Raw genomic sequence first — 17,692 nt, 5'->3', positions numbered from 1 at the left:
ACAAACAGGTGGACGTGGAGGCAAAATGCAAATGACTTTTAAATTATAATGTTAAAGTTCTTCAGAAAAGAGGGAAAGATCTGGAAAAGGATCAAGTACCCGATGCGTTGCAGAACCGATCCGTGCTGTTGTAGACTCTACAGCAAGACGACTGTGGCTTGACCCAGTCAAAATAATCGTCAATCCAGGACGAGGGAGCAAAGCCTATCCGGGTACTAGAGAAAGGAGAGAAAGGGTTACTGATGCCCCCACAAGGGGGAAGTCTTCAGTTTCAGTCCCTTTTCTTGAAATCCAAAACTTCCTTTTCTAGACCTTTTAATGCCACCCAGTCAGAAGACAAACCACGTTAGTGCTTAACGGGAAAAGCTTCAGAACGTGAGGTGGTAAATTTGCCCTTTAAAAGGTTTTGCTCAGGTAAAGCTAGATTCAACCCACATTTGGCAAGATAGATTTTCCAGGAAAAGCTATCTTAAGAGAGAGGTTTCAGGCCGAGGTCCCGGGCCAGGAGCCCGTCCGCAGCTGGGGTACTGACTAGTTGTCCAGCTGGGCGGCGGTGAAGATCTGCTGCACCAGCGAGTCGTTATTGCAGCCCAGGCCCCCGCACACCATGTTCTGCCCTTTCAGAGAAGCGTAGTCGTGCCCTCCCTCCATGACAAAGTACACGGGCGGGCCCGCGTGCAGGTAGCGACTGAGGGACTGGAAATAATCCGTCACGTAGGAGTCCTGAGAGAGAGAGAGAGGACAACAGGACACAGTGTGAACGTCCTGTGCAAGCGAGAGGGGGGCTCCCGGCCGAGACGCCTCGAGCCCAGGTTCCTGACTCCCTCCACAGCCAGCGCCCCCTCCCCACCCTGGGCCCAGGGGCTTTTCCAGTTGGTCCCACCGTCAGCAGGGCACCTCACGAGGTCAAGACCGGCTGCTTGTGTTCTGCAGCCATGCCCAAGGCCTGTGAGCTCAGAAGGCCCGGGCCTCATGGGCAGAGCTCTGGCGAGGTTCCTGCAATGCGGGAGAGCCTGCCAGCACCCACGTTTAGAAGCGGACATCAGCTGAAACACCTGCGTGAGTATTTTGAAAAATGCATTCACCATGGGCTAAATGAGTTAGAATAAGAAAGAAAGCGTCTTACATCTGGCATTGACAGAGACTGATCCAAGCCGATTTCTACTTTGTTCAGGACTGCGATACTGAATGACAGAACGCCCACAAATACCGCTACCTGGAATGTGAAGTGAGTTACAGAGTTAGAGTTGTCATGATTAAAAACATAAATCATTTATTTATCTATTTATTTATTTTATTTATTTATGGCTGCATGCAGGATTTAGTTCCCCGACCAGGGATTGAACCCAGGCCCCCTGCACCGGGAGCGCTGAGTCCTACCCACTGGACCACCAGGGAACTCCCTAAATCAAATCTTAAACACACAAAACAGGACTTTTCTAAACGAAAAGCAAGTTTAAATGACACGCTAAGAAAACAAGGAGTCTGGGACAGTAGCCAAGGTCACGGTCTCAATAGTAAAGCCACCTGGGTTCAAATCCTGGCTCTGCCACTTACAAGCTGAGTGACCCTGGGGAAGTCACTTAACCTCTCTTAGCTTCTATTTCTTCCTCAATAAAACAGGAAAAATAAGACTTGTAACATCAGATAATTTTGTGGATTAAATGAGAAAATTCTAGGGATAATCCAGAATTTAGCGTAGTACCCGGTTCTGAGCACAATACCAGATATTAAGTGTTCAATAAATGTTAGGTGTTACTATTACTTTTTTTTTTTTTTTGCGGTACGCGGGCCTCTCACCATTGTGGCCTCTCCCATTGCGGAGCACAGGCTCCGGACGCACAGGCCCAGTGGCCATGGCTCACGGGCCCAGCCGCTCCGCGGCATGTGGGATCCTCCCAGACCGGGGCACGAACCTGTGTCCCCCACATTGGCAGGCGGACTCTCAACCACTGTGCCACCAGGGAAGCCCACTATTACTTTTACTGGAATGAATTTACATTCTTTTAGTGGAGATGTGATAGATTATAGCTGTTGGCTGTATCCAGTGTGTAAACTGTACTACAAAACGCTCTTGCATGGTTACTGGGGATGAGGGACAGTGCAGGGGAGGGAGGTGGGTGACACTGAAGGTGCAGGACGAGGGTGATGGAACAGATCTATATCTTGGTGCTTACACGAATCTGCACATGTGATAAGCTGACACAGAACTGGACACATACATTGTGCCAATGTCGAACTCTTGGTTTTGATATTGAACTACAATTACGTAAGACCTTGGGAGGAAACTGGCAAAGGGCAGCTGGGTCCTTCTCTGCACTACCTCTGTTACTTTCTATGAATCTGTAATTATTTAAAAACAAAACAACCAACTTAAGACAGAAACTCTTGCTTATATTGCCTGCTAAAAATATTTTATATTTGTATATATTTGCTTCTGCATTCTTGTATATATATATACACACACATACACACACACACACACACACACACACACACACACACACACACACACACTTAACAGCTGTCAGAATCCTTCCCAAGCACTCTGATTTCTTAGGAGGCATGTGACAACTTTGGGGAGAAAAACCACAGACAGGCTCCTACCACAATGGGCCGCATCCAGTCCTTAAGCAGAAATGGAGCATAGGCGTCTCTGAAGAAGCGGAATAAGCAGCTCTCCGAGGCCTGGATGCCTGCTCTGTCTGCCGCGCCCCCGACACAGCAGAGGACGTCCAGCCGGTTCCTCTGAGGGGATGAAGAGGAACAGAGGTCACCCTCCAGCCGCCTCATCTAGATTCTAGACTCAAATGAAACAGGCTGCACGCCTGATGACAACTTACCTCTTGCCGCTTAACGTCTAACCCCAAGAGACTCACAAAACAGGTAATCTGAAGGAGGAAGTCAATGAGGACCGCCATCCCCGCAAAGAGAGAGAAGGTGTGCACAGCCGGCATCACGGACAGGCCTCCTGCGGGGAGAAGAGAGCAGCCACGTTCTTCCCAGCTGAGGGCTCAGCAGGCCTCACAGGCACGTGCACGTATGAACACACGGCACCAGAGCAGGCCAATCCCACAAGAAGAATCCCCCCAATCCTCCCACCCAAAGGCACTCTGCACAATCTGCGGGTGTCACACCAGAACCACCTGGGGTTCCAGGGACCGGGCCCCCTCCTACTTAATCAAGACAATGGGAATTCAACCCCAATTCTGCTGTTCAGAATTCTATGATCCCAACTCTATACTTTAACAAGCTCTCCAAGCAAATGCATGCACTTTCACATCTGAGATCCATTAACACAGGCCATTTCTTATAGTACCTGCTACACTTCAGTCCACAAGAGGGATGGTATTTCCCATATGCTATTATACATCCAGTCAGTCTCTCGGTTTAGTTACAAATGAGGATGCTCCAAGCGTCCTCCAGGCTAAGACTCAGAAGCTGAAAACTGGCTGCCCATGGGCCAGATATATATAAACCCATTTTAGAATTTAAAAACAGTTTTTAAAAAATAAATAGCCAATATTTAACAATGAGATTCACAGTGTCACTTGAGAGAAAAAAAATCTAGATTCACAGCGTCGCTTGAGAAAAAAATTGGACCTGGCAGCACTGGGCCAGCAACACATAGCTGCCTCTTGCAGATGGGACCCCAGACTCTGGGTGCCACGGTCCCTGCTGCTCCTCCTGTCCCCCCAAAGTCACTCCAACCTTGAGGCCCAGGGTCAGCTGCCATCACCAACATACATACTTGCACTGTTTTTTTTTTTAATAATAGAAAAAGAGGAAGTAACCGTTTTGCATCTGTATCCATAAAGAGAAACCACAAGAGCCACAGGTTTGTTTCACAGTGCACTGCTTCGTGGAGACGGGGGATGATATATGCTAACGGCGTGTCTGTGTCCAAAGACCACACCTACGACGTCCCTCCCATGGCCCCTTGTAAGATGACCTGGTGGCCCCTGCAGGCATTTCCACTGGGACCCACGGATCGTGTGTCTTCCCTGGACTTACTGGGCGGTTCTAATCAGCATCCTCTGCAGAGGATGTGACAGTTTTCTCTTACTACATGCCAGACATGGGGGTGGGCAGTGCCCTGCTAGTAAGACGACCGATTTCTCCACATGAAAGAATACAGAAGTGCTGGGTTTTGTGCCAGTTTATTCTGGCTCCTTGTATTGAGGGAAGACTGAAGAACTCCTGCTCATTGACGAGGCTGCTTCCCAGTGAAATGTGTGTGCAGAGGCGGGGAGACTGCCTTTCGGAACAGTGGCAAACACCTTGCGAGCTAACGCCTGTGATTTTGGAGTTGCTGCCGAGAGTGCTGTGACGGGAAGGACCCTGTGGCTGTCCTTCAAGAGTGCTATTTTCAAACCCCAGCACTTGCCATGGGTGCCCTAAACGGGCAGGGGCAGGAGTCCTAGGTATCTGAACCCCAACATCAACACCGTCCTGAAACAATGTGAGAAGGAAGACACTTGCTGGGAATCCCCTGGTGGGGGAACTAGGATCCTGCATGCTGCGTGGTGTGGCCAAAATTTTAAGAAATTAAAAATTAAAAATAAATAAATAATGTAGTTAAAAAAAGAAGACACTTGCTAATGGCATCCGAGATACTGCCACCAATTTTTCTCGTGGTCCACTCTGATACTTTCCAATCACAGAATAAAACTTAAAAAACAGCGCAAAGGGTCATATACTGATACACCCAGGCTCAGCAAACCTCAGGGTTGGCAGATTCAAAGAGTAATTACCTAAGAAAAATGCTACCGTCTCTGAAAAGGACGACAGGAAAATACTTGGGGCCACTTCTCCCAGGACCCGGCCCACCTGCTGGTCCAGCGTCTCCCCTTGGAGACGTTCATCTCTCTTAAAAATAAAATAGAAAGTTAAACACGCGACATTAAAGTTTCTCAATTACAATGCCACCTCTTTGCTTCTTTGGTGCCTTGTGTTAACCTGATGGTAAAAAATAATGATTAGCAGCATCTACTTGTTGTTTGTGAACTTTATACAATCAAGCAGTGAGGACCCCAAACTTCTCATGTTGATTCATTTGGGATATTTCTGAAGCCCGGAGCCAGGTAACAGGTGAGAATCTAAAGGAAGGATTGAATCAGGTTATCAGGAAAATACAAGCAACGCAGGCTGCAGGTGGCTGGACCTTTAAATAACACTCCTACATGCCACTGGGTCTCTGCCCAGGTAAGCGCTACAGGACAAGGGACCCTGGGAGAACCAACGGATTGACATCATTTTTTACATCAGTGGGTCCTGTGCTGACCTTTTGCCTTTTAGTGGCACCTCTGACAAATCCCTCATTCTTCTACACTATATTAAGAATCATTTTAATAGCTGTTGTGCCCAAAATATTTTCTACAAGCGTGTTAGCCCTTTTTGCACACATGTTGCACATATTTTAAAACCAAATTCTCACTTTATATCTATGCCACCAACCAAAGAGAATGTTGGTCTCAATCTTCTTGGTCTCAAAATGTCCAGAACAAGTTACAGGCACCAATAAGCAACACAGAGGAACGGAAACGAAGTCTCCACGTGTCACACTCAAATACTCCGCATGGAGCTGAACAGCCGTATGTGGAGCCTGGTACTTGGTCAGACGCTGTGAGACTCTGAAACGCACCTGGTAGGTCTGGACCAGAATGAAGATGTTGTCCACTCCCACGGCCAGCACCAGGAATGGGATGACTTCTATCACAATGAGGGTGAAGGGGATCCCAATGTAGCTGAAGATGCCCAAGGAGCACGCCACCGAGCTCAGCACGATCAGGATGCCTGCGATGCCCAGGGAGATTTTCGAATCCACCTGGAGATGCCACAAAGACGTAGATCCTCAGTTAGGGTGTTTTCTGTCCTGTTCCTAAAAGGTCCTCATTTTCACCTCTTTACCTGGACATTGCCCATCTAGATTTAAAAGTACGGTTCCCGGTTTGAAAGAAGATATGAAAAGTTGTCTAGGTCTTCCCTAGCAACATATTTTATCAGCTTACATTCTTAGGTGATGGCAAGTTAGAAAAAAAACTGAATTATGTGAAATAAACTTTAAGTTGAAGATAAGAAATTGGAACTGAAGAAAACAGATGCAGGAAGCAGAAAATGTGACAAACAAGTAAAACACAGGACAATTTAAGCTGGTTTTGAACATAATGAATTAGGATTAAGCAGAGGCAAAAACATGCAATCACGCTGTGTACTGTCATTTCCCTCTAACACACATACACACACACATGCACACACACACCTACACACCCCACTTACCAGAAACCTGCTACAGCTTTCGATATGCCCCAAGGCTATGGAAATATATAAAAACATGATGCCATAGCTGATTAGAACAGTGAAGATATCGCTGTTACTTTCACGGTTTATTTCATCTTCAATACTTCGTTCAGCCTTAAAAGAAATGGTCAGATTTGGATTCTTGTAGCTTTTCACAAAATTAATAAACCTAAAAGGGTAAGCAAAATTTTGTATTTTTAGTTAAAACTTAGTGACAACTAAGTAAGGAACTTCTTCGTAACTTCTACGACACAAAAGCCACACTTAACCCTTATACCTCGTTAGGACCTTCTACACTGGCAAGTAGAAGGTAGGACACTTCCAGATTACGAAGTTCCAGACATGCTGAGTTTTCCAGTATTTAAAACAGGTTTAGAACAAGTTTAAAAACTGCTTCATGGTCTCACTTCTTTTTTTACTAAAAATGATTTCTAAATGAAGTATATTATACTACAGACATATGCTCATGGAACAAAAATTTTAAAAGTTGATTTACAGATTCAATGCAATCCCTATCAGAATCCCAGCTGACTTCCTTGTAGAAAGACAAGCTGTTCTAAAATTCACATGGAATTGCGAGGGGCCCAGAATAGCCCAAATCTTCTTTTTCAAGAACAAAGTAGGAAGATTCACACTTCCCAATTTCAAACTTACTACAAACCAACAGGAATCAAGACAGTGTGGTTACAAGCACAAGGCAAGGACAGGCATACAGATCAAAGGATCAGAACTAAGAGTCCAGAAATATGCCATGTATCTGCCTTCACCTAATTTTCAATAAAGGTGGCAAGACTATTAATGGGGGAAAGAATATCCTTTCAACAAATGGTCTGGGGCAACTGGAGAGTCATATACAAATAAATGCAGTTGGACCCTTACCTCACACCATGTATAAAGATTAACTCTTAACTCAATGGATAAAAGACCTTTTAAATGTAAGAGCTAAAACTATAAAACCCTCAGAAGAACACATAGGTGTAAATTTCCAGGTCCTTGGGTTAGGCATTGTTTCTTGGCTATGACACCAAAAGTATGAGTAACAAAAGAGAAGATAGATAAATTGGACTTTACTGAAATTAAAAACTTCTGTGTTTCAGAGGATACCATCAAGAAAGGCAAAAACACAGATTGGAGAATGGGAGAAAATATTTGCAAATCATACATCTGATAAGGGACTTGTAGAATATATAAGGGACTTGTAGAATATATAGCAATTCTTATAATTCGATAATAAAAATACAAATAACCCAGTGAAATAAATGGGCAAAGGATATGAATAAACATTTTTCCAAAGAAAGTTATACAAATCGGTGCATGAAAAGATGCTCAAATTCATTAGTCATCAGGGAAATGCACTCAAAACTGCAATGAGGGAATTCCCTGGTGGACCAGTGCTTAGGACTTGGTGCTTTCACTGCCGTGGCCCGGTTCAAGCCCTGGCTGGGGAACTAAGATCCCGCAAGCTGTGCAGTGTGGCCGAAAAAACAAAATAAAACAAAAAAACTGCAATGAGATACCACTTCACACCCACTAGGATAGCTAGAATCAAAAAGTCAAATAATAACAAGTGTTGGCGAGGTGTGGAGAATCTGAAACCTCCATACACTGGTGGGAATGTAAAATGGTGCAGTCACTTTTTTTTTTTGGCTGTGCCGCACAGCACGTGGGATCTTAGTTCCCCAACCTGTGGAAGCAGAGCCTTAATCACTGGACCACCAGGGAAGTCCCATCGGTGCAGTCACTTTGGAAAAAAGTCTGCCAGTTCCTCAGAGTTACCGTATGATCCAGCAATTCTACTCCTAGATATATACCAACCAAGAGAAGTGAAAACATGTTCACACAAAAACTTGTATATGAATGTTTGTAGTATTATTCCTAATAGCCAAAAGGTAGAAACAGCTCAAATGTTCATCAACTGATGAATGGATAAACAAAATGTGGTATATCCATAGGATGGGATATTCTTCAGCCATAAAAAGGAACGAAGTACTGACACAGGCTACAACTTGGATGAACCCTGAAAACATTCTAACTGAAAGAAGCCAGACCCAAAAGTCCACGTACATGACTCCATTCCTATGAAAGTCTGGAATAGGAAAATCTAGAGACAGAGAGTAGGTTGGTGGCTGGGTAGGGCTGGGTGTTAGGAGGGTGACCAATAAAGGAGATGGGATTTCTTTCTGTGGTAAAGAAAATGTTCTAAAATTGACCATGGTGATGTTTGCACACATCTGTGAATATACTAAAAGCTACTGAACTGTACGCTTTAAATGGGTGAACTGTATGGTATATGAATTATATCCCAACAAAGCTGTTCAGAGTCCCTGTCTTCCTCAGTTTTAAATGGGAATTTACATTCCCATTCTCTAGAGGTTATACCACAGCTAACCCGGTTCCCAGGTCATTTGTTTGATATCTTTTCTAGGCATGGATGGCATGCATAGCATATATTTGTCCAAACATGCTGACTGCAGTTTTTAGTCACTATCTTGAACCCTTTATTTGTCTCACTATCTTTAATGACGAAATAATATTCTACTGTACTTCTCCCTACTAACATACACTCAGCTTGCTCAGGTTTCGCTGTTAGAAAAGAATGCAAGGAACATTTCTGCATAGATACTTTTGCATTCTTGTTGCAGGGATATGTATTAAAAGAATGTTTATAGGTAAATTTATTAATAGATTTTTTTTTCATAGCACCACCAGTACCAAGTGAAAAAAATGGCATAACTTAGATCTACTGTTGGTTAATGTAGTTGAACTAACTGTAAATGCTTTCTGCTACGGTCCACCTTCCCACAGAAAGAACAGCTTGTTTAGACCCTGTGAGCAACTCACTCTCTTTCCCAGGCCTGGGCCTTCTGGAGCTTCTCTGTATCGTTACAGTAATTATTGACAGGAAAGGTAATCACAAGGGCTGTGGCGTTATTGTAGTTTTCATCTAGAAAGGAAAAAGGTGACATCAAAAAGCAGATTACAAGCGTGCAGAAAACTAGATCAATACGAGGGGAAAATCACAAGCCAGTTAGGTGCCTGGTTTCTCATGGGGCTGAAGCCTACACACACCTGAGCTCGAGGAACACAACAGGAGATCTGGTGCCTGTGTAGTTCAGCTAGTGAAGAAAAAGGACCCTCGTGTGGAAGTAGGCACAGTTGTCATTCATATCATCATTACTACACGGCACATGCATGGTGACAATTTCAAACAGAGCGGAAAGGTGTTCAGGGAAAAGCCTCTCTCCTCCCTCAGTCCCCGTCTGTGTCTCAGCTCTCCTCCCCACACCATGGCACTGTGACTCCTTCCAGCCACGGTCCACGTGCATAAGCACAGTCTCCCCTTCCCTCCTTGTTTACACAAGCAGTGACACACTCTTCTGCAAATGCTGCTTTTAAAGGCATATCCTGAGAATGCTCTGTTTTAGTACACAGAGAGTGTCCTTATTCTTTTTTCTGCTGTATGATATTTCCTAGTATAATTTAACCAATCTCCAGTTGATGGCTATCTTTGCAAATCTTTTTGGTATTATATACAGAATTACTACAAAGAATAACCTGATATTTCCAATATGTACAATGTAATTCGTAGAATCAATTCTTATAAGTACAATCACAGAATCAAAAAATATGTGCATTTCTAATTTTGATAGATGCCCCCCAACTGCCCTCCAAAGAGGCCTCCTGTTTTTCATTTCTTTCTTCAACAAAATATTTACTGAGACCTACTTTGTGCCAGACATTATCTTAGAGACTATGGATACATCAGTGAGCAAAGGAGATAACAATCTCGGTCTTCCTGGAGCTTATATTCCAGTAACCATTTATACTTCCACCAACAATGTGGTTTCCCCACATTCATCCACAAAAGATTTTATCAAACACTTAGATCTTTGCTAATCTCTTATGTAAAAGATTGAAGTGAGAGGCATTTCACTAATTTGGAGTGAGGTTCAGCATTTTCCCCATATAACTGAAAGCCACTTGCATTTCTTCCTTTGTTAACACTCATATGGCTTCTGCCCACTTTTCTTTTGGGTGGCTGACCTTCTCTCTTTTCCCCAAGAGCTCTCCACATATTAAGGAAATGCTGTCTGTTATGTACACTAACTTTTTTTTTCCTCCAGTTTGCTGTTTGTTTTTTAAACTTTGTTTGTTCTCTACACAGGAATTTTAAATTCTCACGCAGTCAAATTCATCAGTGTTTCCTTTCCATCTGTGGCTTCTGCATTGTGTGTCCTGCTTAGGAATGCCTTCTCCATTTAAAAATTATTTTAAAAAATTCACCCTGCATTCTCTTCTAGTACTTTAGTAGTTTCACTTCTTATATTGTAGTCTTGGTTCCACTGGAATTTACTCTGGTGGAAGGAATAAGGTAGAGAACAAATTTAATTTTGACGGCTGTGGCTACCCAGCTGGTGACACCATCTTTTCCCCACTGATTAGAAACCACACGGTGTTACATAAGGCAGAGTAAAATTTACAGCTCACAACTTCTCCCTTCCCACTGGATGAGGAGAACATCTGGCTTCTTCTTTAGGCTGGAGAAAAACCTGTTAGGCTGCCTGTAATGAGGCTTCAGATGCCAAAGCTGTCACATGATTCACTACCCCATCACACCTAATAGAATCTGCTCCAAGGTGCTGCAGGAACCAGCAAAAAGCAAACCAACCGCCTCTCCCACTATAAAAGTGTTTGAGTTCTTAGCCAACTGGTTTAGAAGGAAAAAATCTATCCACTTTGTTTCTTTTCCCCCATCTCACATATTATCTCTCCCCCATTACAGATGTTCTTAACCAGAGGGCTACAGACTCCACAGGGGCTCTCTCAATGAGTTTCAAGGGTTCCATGAACTCCCTGAAACTGAGCAACGTATTACGTGGATGTACACAATGGCATTACTCTGGGAAAATGTCCTTAGCTGTCGACAGCTTTCCCAAGAGTAACCTAAAAATGGCTAACACCACTTCCTTCAAATGCACAATAAAACCCAAAGCCGAAGGAGATACTATATTTGGGACCCAATATACTGGGTAAATAATAAGAGTGCTCGATTGATGAAATCTTCGTAATCACCACTTGACTGTTAATGACAGAACCAAGACTACTTTATCTAGCAGGAAAAGTAGAAGCTTCTCTCACCATCGTAGCCTCCTAACACAAGCCACGGGAACACTGGTCCACCAAAGGTCCCCAGGCAAGGATCGTGGAGCAAACTGGTGTCATTCAGGGAGGCGGGAGCCCTGCCAAGAATGCAGAAAACACCACCCAATTAGAACAACCTTAAGACGCCACAGAGACCGAAACGCTTACGCAGCAGTCATGGGCGGATTAGGAATGTGGGCCTGAGGTTGGTTCCTTGGATGAATAATAACAGTTCAGTAGTTGCTTGTGGGAGCTCAGCATCACTGAGAGGCAGGCACATACAGTGCAATGTGGTTGATGTCACCTGGTGCACAGAGGAGGGGGCCGCTAATACGTGGGGAAAACCGCCACCATGAAGAAAAGAGCTGTACAGGCCAGGTCTCTAAGGCTGAGGGGGGATTCACCTGGGAGGGAAGAAGTGAGGGCTTCCACACACCACACTGGTGGGAAGAGAAGAAAGAGCGTGAGGACAGGTACAGGAAAGGATAGAGTGGACGGCGGCCTGAGGGACCATAGGAAGTCCTGGGTCTAGAGCATGGGGTACCCATGAAGGGGGGCCTCCCAGGCAGGGGGTGGGGCTAGGAAGGAAGAGGGAAGCAGTGGAGAAAAGGGGTAGGCGCCATGCTGAGCAGTTTGGATTTTTATCCTGTAGACACTAGGGAACGATCAGATTTGGGGAAAAGGGAGGTCATGAGCTGTTTGACAAAGATAACTCGGGTGGCAAAGCGGAAGGAGGTCTGGAAGTAGGAAAGAAAGAAGCAGGGAGACCAGGCCAGGGACGCCAGCAGTGCAGGAGAGACAGACAACCGGTGACAGGGAACCAGCATTTCAGCACAGAAGTCAGGCGGACGCTGGGCACACGTGAAGGTCCTCGTATATAATGTGAACCACCGCCCTTCAGCGCCGAGGGACAAGGGACGGGCTCAGGTCCTGGGATCAGGTCACTGCTGGGGGCAAACGGCAGGGCTGCAGGGCTGCACAGAAGCTGAGCCCTGTCAACCCACACATGTGGGGCTCTGCTGCCACACTGCGGGCTTGAGGGCTCATGCTGAGGTGAAAACCCATAAGAGCTACGTGAGGAAGAGTCCAGGCATCCCGTAAGTGGTAGGCGCTGATGCCATCATGTGATGCGGGGGAAGCAGGAGGTCTGTGCTTGGTTCTGGGCTAGCCGGGCTCCTGCAGGGCCTGCGTGCCCCCAGGCGGAACAGCCCAGGGAAAGGTGGAGGGTGAGGAGGGAGTTGAGAGCTGGGGACGCACAAGCGGAACCACAGACAACACACACCTCTGCCGCGCAGGAGAGGAGGTGCTCACGGTGGTGTTTCCACACCTGTGTGAACCACGCTCCCCTCAGGCAAAACACCCATCTCATGTGTCTCCCCTGTGGCCAAAATTCTGTTGATATTTTATTTTGTAAAACAAACAGAGAGAAAATAACTTTTTTCTTTAAATATTAAAGTTAAATAATACTGAACCTTTCTTTCCAATTGCCAGTGGCCACCCTGTACCACCTGTCCTTCGGAGAACACTGCTTCGGGTACACGGGCTACACTTATTGTTTCACGGGCTTGTGTTTATAGATGTGACATCCTCAAGAGAGTAAACACAGCCCAACCATCTAGAGTCAGTCATATTCCAGTAACAAAAAGAGACGGAACCTAAGGTCACCAAACCAGGCCAGAAGCTAGAGCAGTTGGCTGTCAAGATGTGGTTAACTGAGCAGCACGTTCACAGGTGACAAGGAATAATTTCTCTGCTTCCATAATGAAGAAACAGCCAGGGCTTCCCCGGTGGCGCAGTGGTTGAGAGTCCGCCTGCCGATGCAGGGGACACGGGTTTGTGCCCCGGTCTGGGAAGATCCCACATGCTGCGGAGCAGCTGGGCCCGTGAGCCATGGCCGCTGAGCCTGCGCGTCCGGAGCCTGTGCTCCACAACGGGAGAGGCCACAGCGGTGAGAGGCCCGCATACTGCAAAAAAATAAAAAAGAAACAGCCACAGTGGTGGTCTGATTGGCTGAACAACTGTCTCTGGGCCAGATCAGGCCAAGGTACATGGATGGCACCCAGAGACGGCAGACGCAAGCCGCAAGCCGCTCCTCCTGCCGTGGGACAGGCCTAAAGATCACCTCACAGGTCACCAAGCATGGCTTCTCTGTGTCTAATTCAAACCATACACGCACCCTGCCCAGCCAGTCGAGCCTCCGAGGCGAAGCAGCTTGAGTGCCCTCCGATCTAACTGCCTCTACTCCAGCCCCCACTCCTCGAGGGGATGCTGCACATTTTAAAAACTCAGTATCATGAAATAAATTTATACTTGAAAGACAAGAAAAAGCACTACAGGCTTCCATTTTTGCACTATTTAACCAGCTCAGGAATGCCTGGGGCGGTGCAACTATGTGTTATCAATCCAGGCGGGAGTCAGGGGCTGAGCGGTACCTGCCGTTCCTCAATGACACACCACGAATGCCTCGCCCCAGGGCCTTTGCACCTGCTGCCCGTCTACACGGAACACTCCCCCCACCCCCCCACCCCAACTTTCCCAGGCCTCCGTCTTCCCTTCTGCTGACCAGGTCTCCGCTGCACCGAGAGCGGCATGCCCCCTGCACTCCCTGCCCTCGCCCAGCTTCCTTTCCCCACTGCATCGCCTCGACCTGGCACCGTCTCAACCCGGCGTCAGGGCCAGCGGCTACTGTTCACCCTCTGCCTCCCTTCATTAGAAGGAAGGCTTTGCCGGGAGGATCCCGCTGTTTATCCCTGCTGGGGCTCCAGTACCTTCAACGGCGTGTGGCCACAGCAGGGGCTCCAGTGTTGGAGGAATGAAGGAAGGACTGTCCCCGCCACTTACCGAACGCAGTACAGGAAGTGTGTGTGGTAATCCGCGTACACAAAGAAGTAGTCTCCTACTTTGTGGTCCAGCACGGAATGGCTGTTCTGGAAGTAATTTAACACGCTCATGATGGTGCAGTGCTTGTTATACGGTGAGAGGGGGGCCAAGCAGATGTCCTGGAGTGTCACAGTCTCATTGTCGTAAGATGCAGTAATGTTCTCGATGGCTGTTTGTAAGTCAAGAACCTGAAGGATGATTTTTAAAATAAACAAACCCAGAAATGTATCAGTTTTCCCTCAGAGGCTGACTAACCGTTATCGCCTGGAGGAGTCAGAAGGTAAAGAGGATTTGGCGAAAATCCTTCCTGAGACAGGGAAGGCTGAGACACATGACGGTTAAAAAAAAAAAAAATTTTTTTTTTTTTTTTTAAACATATTTTTGGTGACTTCCCTGGCAGTCCAGTGGATAAGACTTCACCTTCCAATGCAGGGGGTGAGGGTTCAATCCCTGGTTGGGGAGCTAAGATCCCACATGCCTCGCAGTCAAAAAACCAAAACATAAAACAGAAGCAATACTGTAACAAATTCAATAAAGGCTTTAAAAATGGTCCACGTCAAAAAAAAAAATCTTAAAAAGGAAACAAACATATTTTCACTGAGGAACAGCAAACTGGGATGGAGACCCCACCTACAGGCACCCAGAGAGAGGAGGGGGCACCACGACAGGTCAGATCCCAGCGCAGGACACACGAACATCTGCCCTCCCACCCTTCTCCACAGGGACCCACGAGGCCACAGAGGGCAGCCTGGGGTCATCTGCCTGATCTTCCTGACACTCCCTCCCCTCACCAACAAATACCACCTTCCTCCATACTATGGTTATTTATGTATATTCTCGTACTTTCTAATAGAGAATATATTCCAGGAGGTAAATGACAATATTTGCACCTTTTGCAACAAGCTAGGAAAAAGCAACAGACAGTCATTGGGTGGAAAAAAGATCCTACTAAAGTCTTGAGAATATTTTGATGTTTTTTCAAGCCATCAAGACTTTCTGTAGGGCAACAGCAATGTTTAAAGGAAAAACCATGCAACTGTGCAACTGTTCATTAAAAAATAAGTGGATGCAGTTTAGTTACAGATAAGTGTGATAAGGGAGAACGGGCAGGTTTAAAAGCCTTTGTAAGAGCATAGGATGGATCTCGTTCCAAATGCACCTCCCACCAAATGCAGGCAGGGAGCCCACATTCAGGCAACACTAAGTTCATTCCTGCAGGCGGATCAGCAGTGATCCAGCAGCTCCTTCCTAGGTCCCCAGGACAGCGTAAGAGGCTTTATCCCTTTGGGTCCTGGTGTATTACTTTTTAATTATCACGGGAAAAAAATCCATAAGTTCCTAGGTGAATTATAAATACGTTCTGTTTCAAAAGAGAAATGCTCATCTCAATTTCAAGCAAGACCATCTGTATGAAAGAAATACCAAAGCGGTCTACAGTAAATTTTTCATTAAATTCAACAGCTATCACTTTTTTGAAAAGTAAGTGAAAAGCGCCTTTACCTTTATCATTAAGGTTCACAAGATAAACCACCACACTCAGCCCCAAACCCACATCAAGTAAACTGGTCAAAAGCTGACAAAGTGCCGCGTCCCCCGGAATTGATTTCTGCAAATAGCAGATTACCTGGTGCAAGATGTCTATGGCAAGTGGAGGCCCAAAGGGCACGTCGGCTCCAGAGGGGTAGGGATGGTACATGTGCGGCTGGGTGAGGGGGGCTTGGATGATGAGCTGCTCAGTGCGGAAGAAAGGTCCAAAGTGTGTGTCGAAGTACTCCTTCTCCCGGCGCGCCTGGCTGCCGGGCGCAGACCAGAGGTCCACCGGGTCTGTCGTGACCTGCACAAACACCAGGCCCGAAGAACAGGCGGCGATGAAGGCCACGGAGAAGAAAACGATGCAGCCGGGGTGTTGGACGCAGAACAAGCCCCACCGTGTGAAGAGCCGCTGTAGACGGGCTTCGAAGACGGCACCCAGAGAGTCACAGCAGGACGGCCCCCCTGGAAGAGCGGGATAGGAAGAGAGGGTGGAGGTTAAGAGCCAAGCCATTCCTGAAAGTCGGAATGGGGAGAGCATCAGTTACCACTGCCCATAACGGGACTAGCGCCCACACAGGACACACCGGGACGTGCACAGGACGATCCCCTGCCCGCCCCCCACCAGCTACTTGTCTGCTCTGGAAGCAGCCCTGCTCACCTGCCCACACCTATCCCCACCCCTAGAGGAACGGTGCTCACACACAAGCCTCGGAAAAGCAAAGTGCTCTCAGCACTCTGTCCAGAGCAGTTCCCTCCAACCTTTCCTGCTACCCCGGCTCTCAGCCCGCCACGCTGGCGCCTCCACAGCTCTCATCCCAGGCCAGGATCATTCTACTGCTATTATTAACTGCGTGGTTCTGATCTGCCACCCTGACCAGGTTGTTAGTGCCACAAAGGCAAGGACCCTCGGCACGAGCTCAGGGCCTCTCCTGGAACAGGCATATAAACGTTTGTTGAGGAAATGAACACTCTCGTGCCAAAATGGTCCCAACCCTTTTAGTTAAGTACCAACGTGCCTACCTTTGTCACTGGCATTTACAGAGAAAGCAATATTGCCATCAATGGGGGTGTACTCGGAGACAAAATACCGTTTTCTGGAAAATAAAAGCATGCAAGTCGTGTTCATGGACCTCGGCACAGTGAGGCTGTTCTTCTGACATTCCCACACGAGCTTTCCCATTGAAAGCTCACTTCCTCATCCTGTTTGCTTCCTCCCTAATTGGTGCCTGCCTTCCCTTAAGTTCTCTTGCTCTGGGTCTCTCTGCTCATCAGTCTCAGGGGAGAATTTATGAGGGTATTAAAAAAAAATTAATAAAGGATAATTTCACCTTGTAGCCCTCATTTACATTTAAAAGTTTTAGGTTCTTTAAAAACACAGTAAACACTATATTGCAGGAGCAATGAGCACATCTAGTGCCTAGATCTTGGTTTCTAAACACCACTCTCCAATGAAAGGAACCAGGACTCCTTGCAGAAGAGGATGCTTCTAGGGCTGGAGCAGGGAAAATAAGAGAACATCTTGTGATTCCAGAAAATAAGAACAAGCTTGAGAATTGGGGGTGGGGGTGGGGCATGCTTAAAAAAGCATAGGAGCCACCGGAAGATGCTCCCAGTGGTTGAAACTGGGAAAATTTGAGCAATAAGATAAATGATGATACTGAACAGAGACCACAGAATTTTTTTAAAAGTCCATGATGTAAACGTAACTGAATAAATAAATAAGTAGAGGAGAAAGGATAACTCTGTACAGAGTAAGCCCAGTTAGTAAATGGAGAAGGAACGAGGGAAATACAAAGGCACCAGCAGGCAAACACCACAGGAAATAAGTGTTGAAGAC

The 17,692-nt window shown here is 46.4% G+C and overlaps 1 protein-coding gene across 4 annotated transcripts in view; it reads right to left on the bottom strand.

The window, feature by feature from the left end:
• NPC1 (NPC intracellular cholesterol transporter 1) overlaps positions 1-17,692 on the bottom strand; it is a 47,615-nt gene that overhangs the window by 7,462 nt on the left and 22,461 nt on the right. For all 4 annotated transcript variants that reach the window (XM_049698120.1, XM_004273753.3, XM_033435325.2 and 1 more), the window contains 13 exons: positions 16,876-16,949; positions 15,947-16,317; positions 14,284-14,510; positions 11,440-11,540; positions 9,142-9,244; positions 6,280-6,469; positions 5,645-5,827; positions 4,755-4,869; positions 2,844-2,971; positions 2,608-2,748; positions 1,127-1,216; positions 533-723; positions 100-215 (listed from right to left, as the gene is read on the bottom strand). In XM_049698120.1, coding sequence (XP_049554077.1) covers positions 100-215; positions 533-723; positions 1,127-1,216; positions 2,608-2,748; positions 2,844-2,971; positions 4,755-4,869; positions 5,645-5,827; positions 6,280-6,469; positions 9,142-9,244; positions 11,440-11,540; positions 14,284-14,510; positions 15,947-16,317; positions 16,876-16,949 — 2,030 coding nt within the window. The remainder of the gene's footprint in view (positions 1-99; positions 216-532; positions 724-1,126; positions 1,217-2,607; positions 2,749-2,843; positions 2,972-4,754; positions 4,870-5,644; positions 5,828-6,279; positions 6,470-9,141; positions 9,245-11,439; positions 11,541-14,283; positions 14,511-15,946; positions 16,318-16,875; positions 16,950-17,692) is intronic.

Source organism: Orcinus orca, chromosome 15 (assembly GCF_937001465.1).
Source record: "Orcinus orca chromosome 15, mOrcOrc1.1, whole genome shotgun sequence".
Lineage (NCBI taxonomy): Eukaryota > Metazoa > Chordata > Mammalia > Artiodactyla > Delphinidae > Orcinus > Orcinus orca.
The sequence above is the reverse complement of the archived record's forward strand: the minus strand, read 5'-3'. Positions and strand labels throughout refer to the sequence as shown.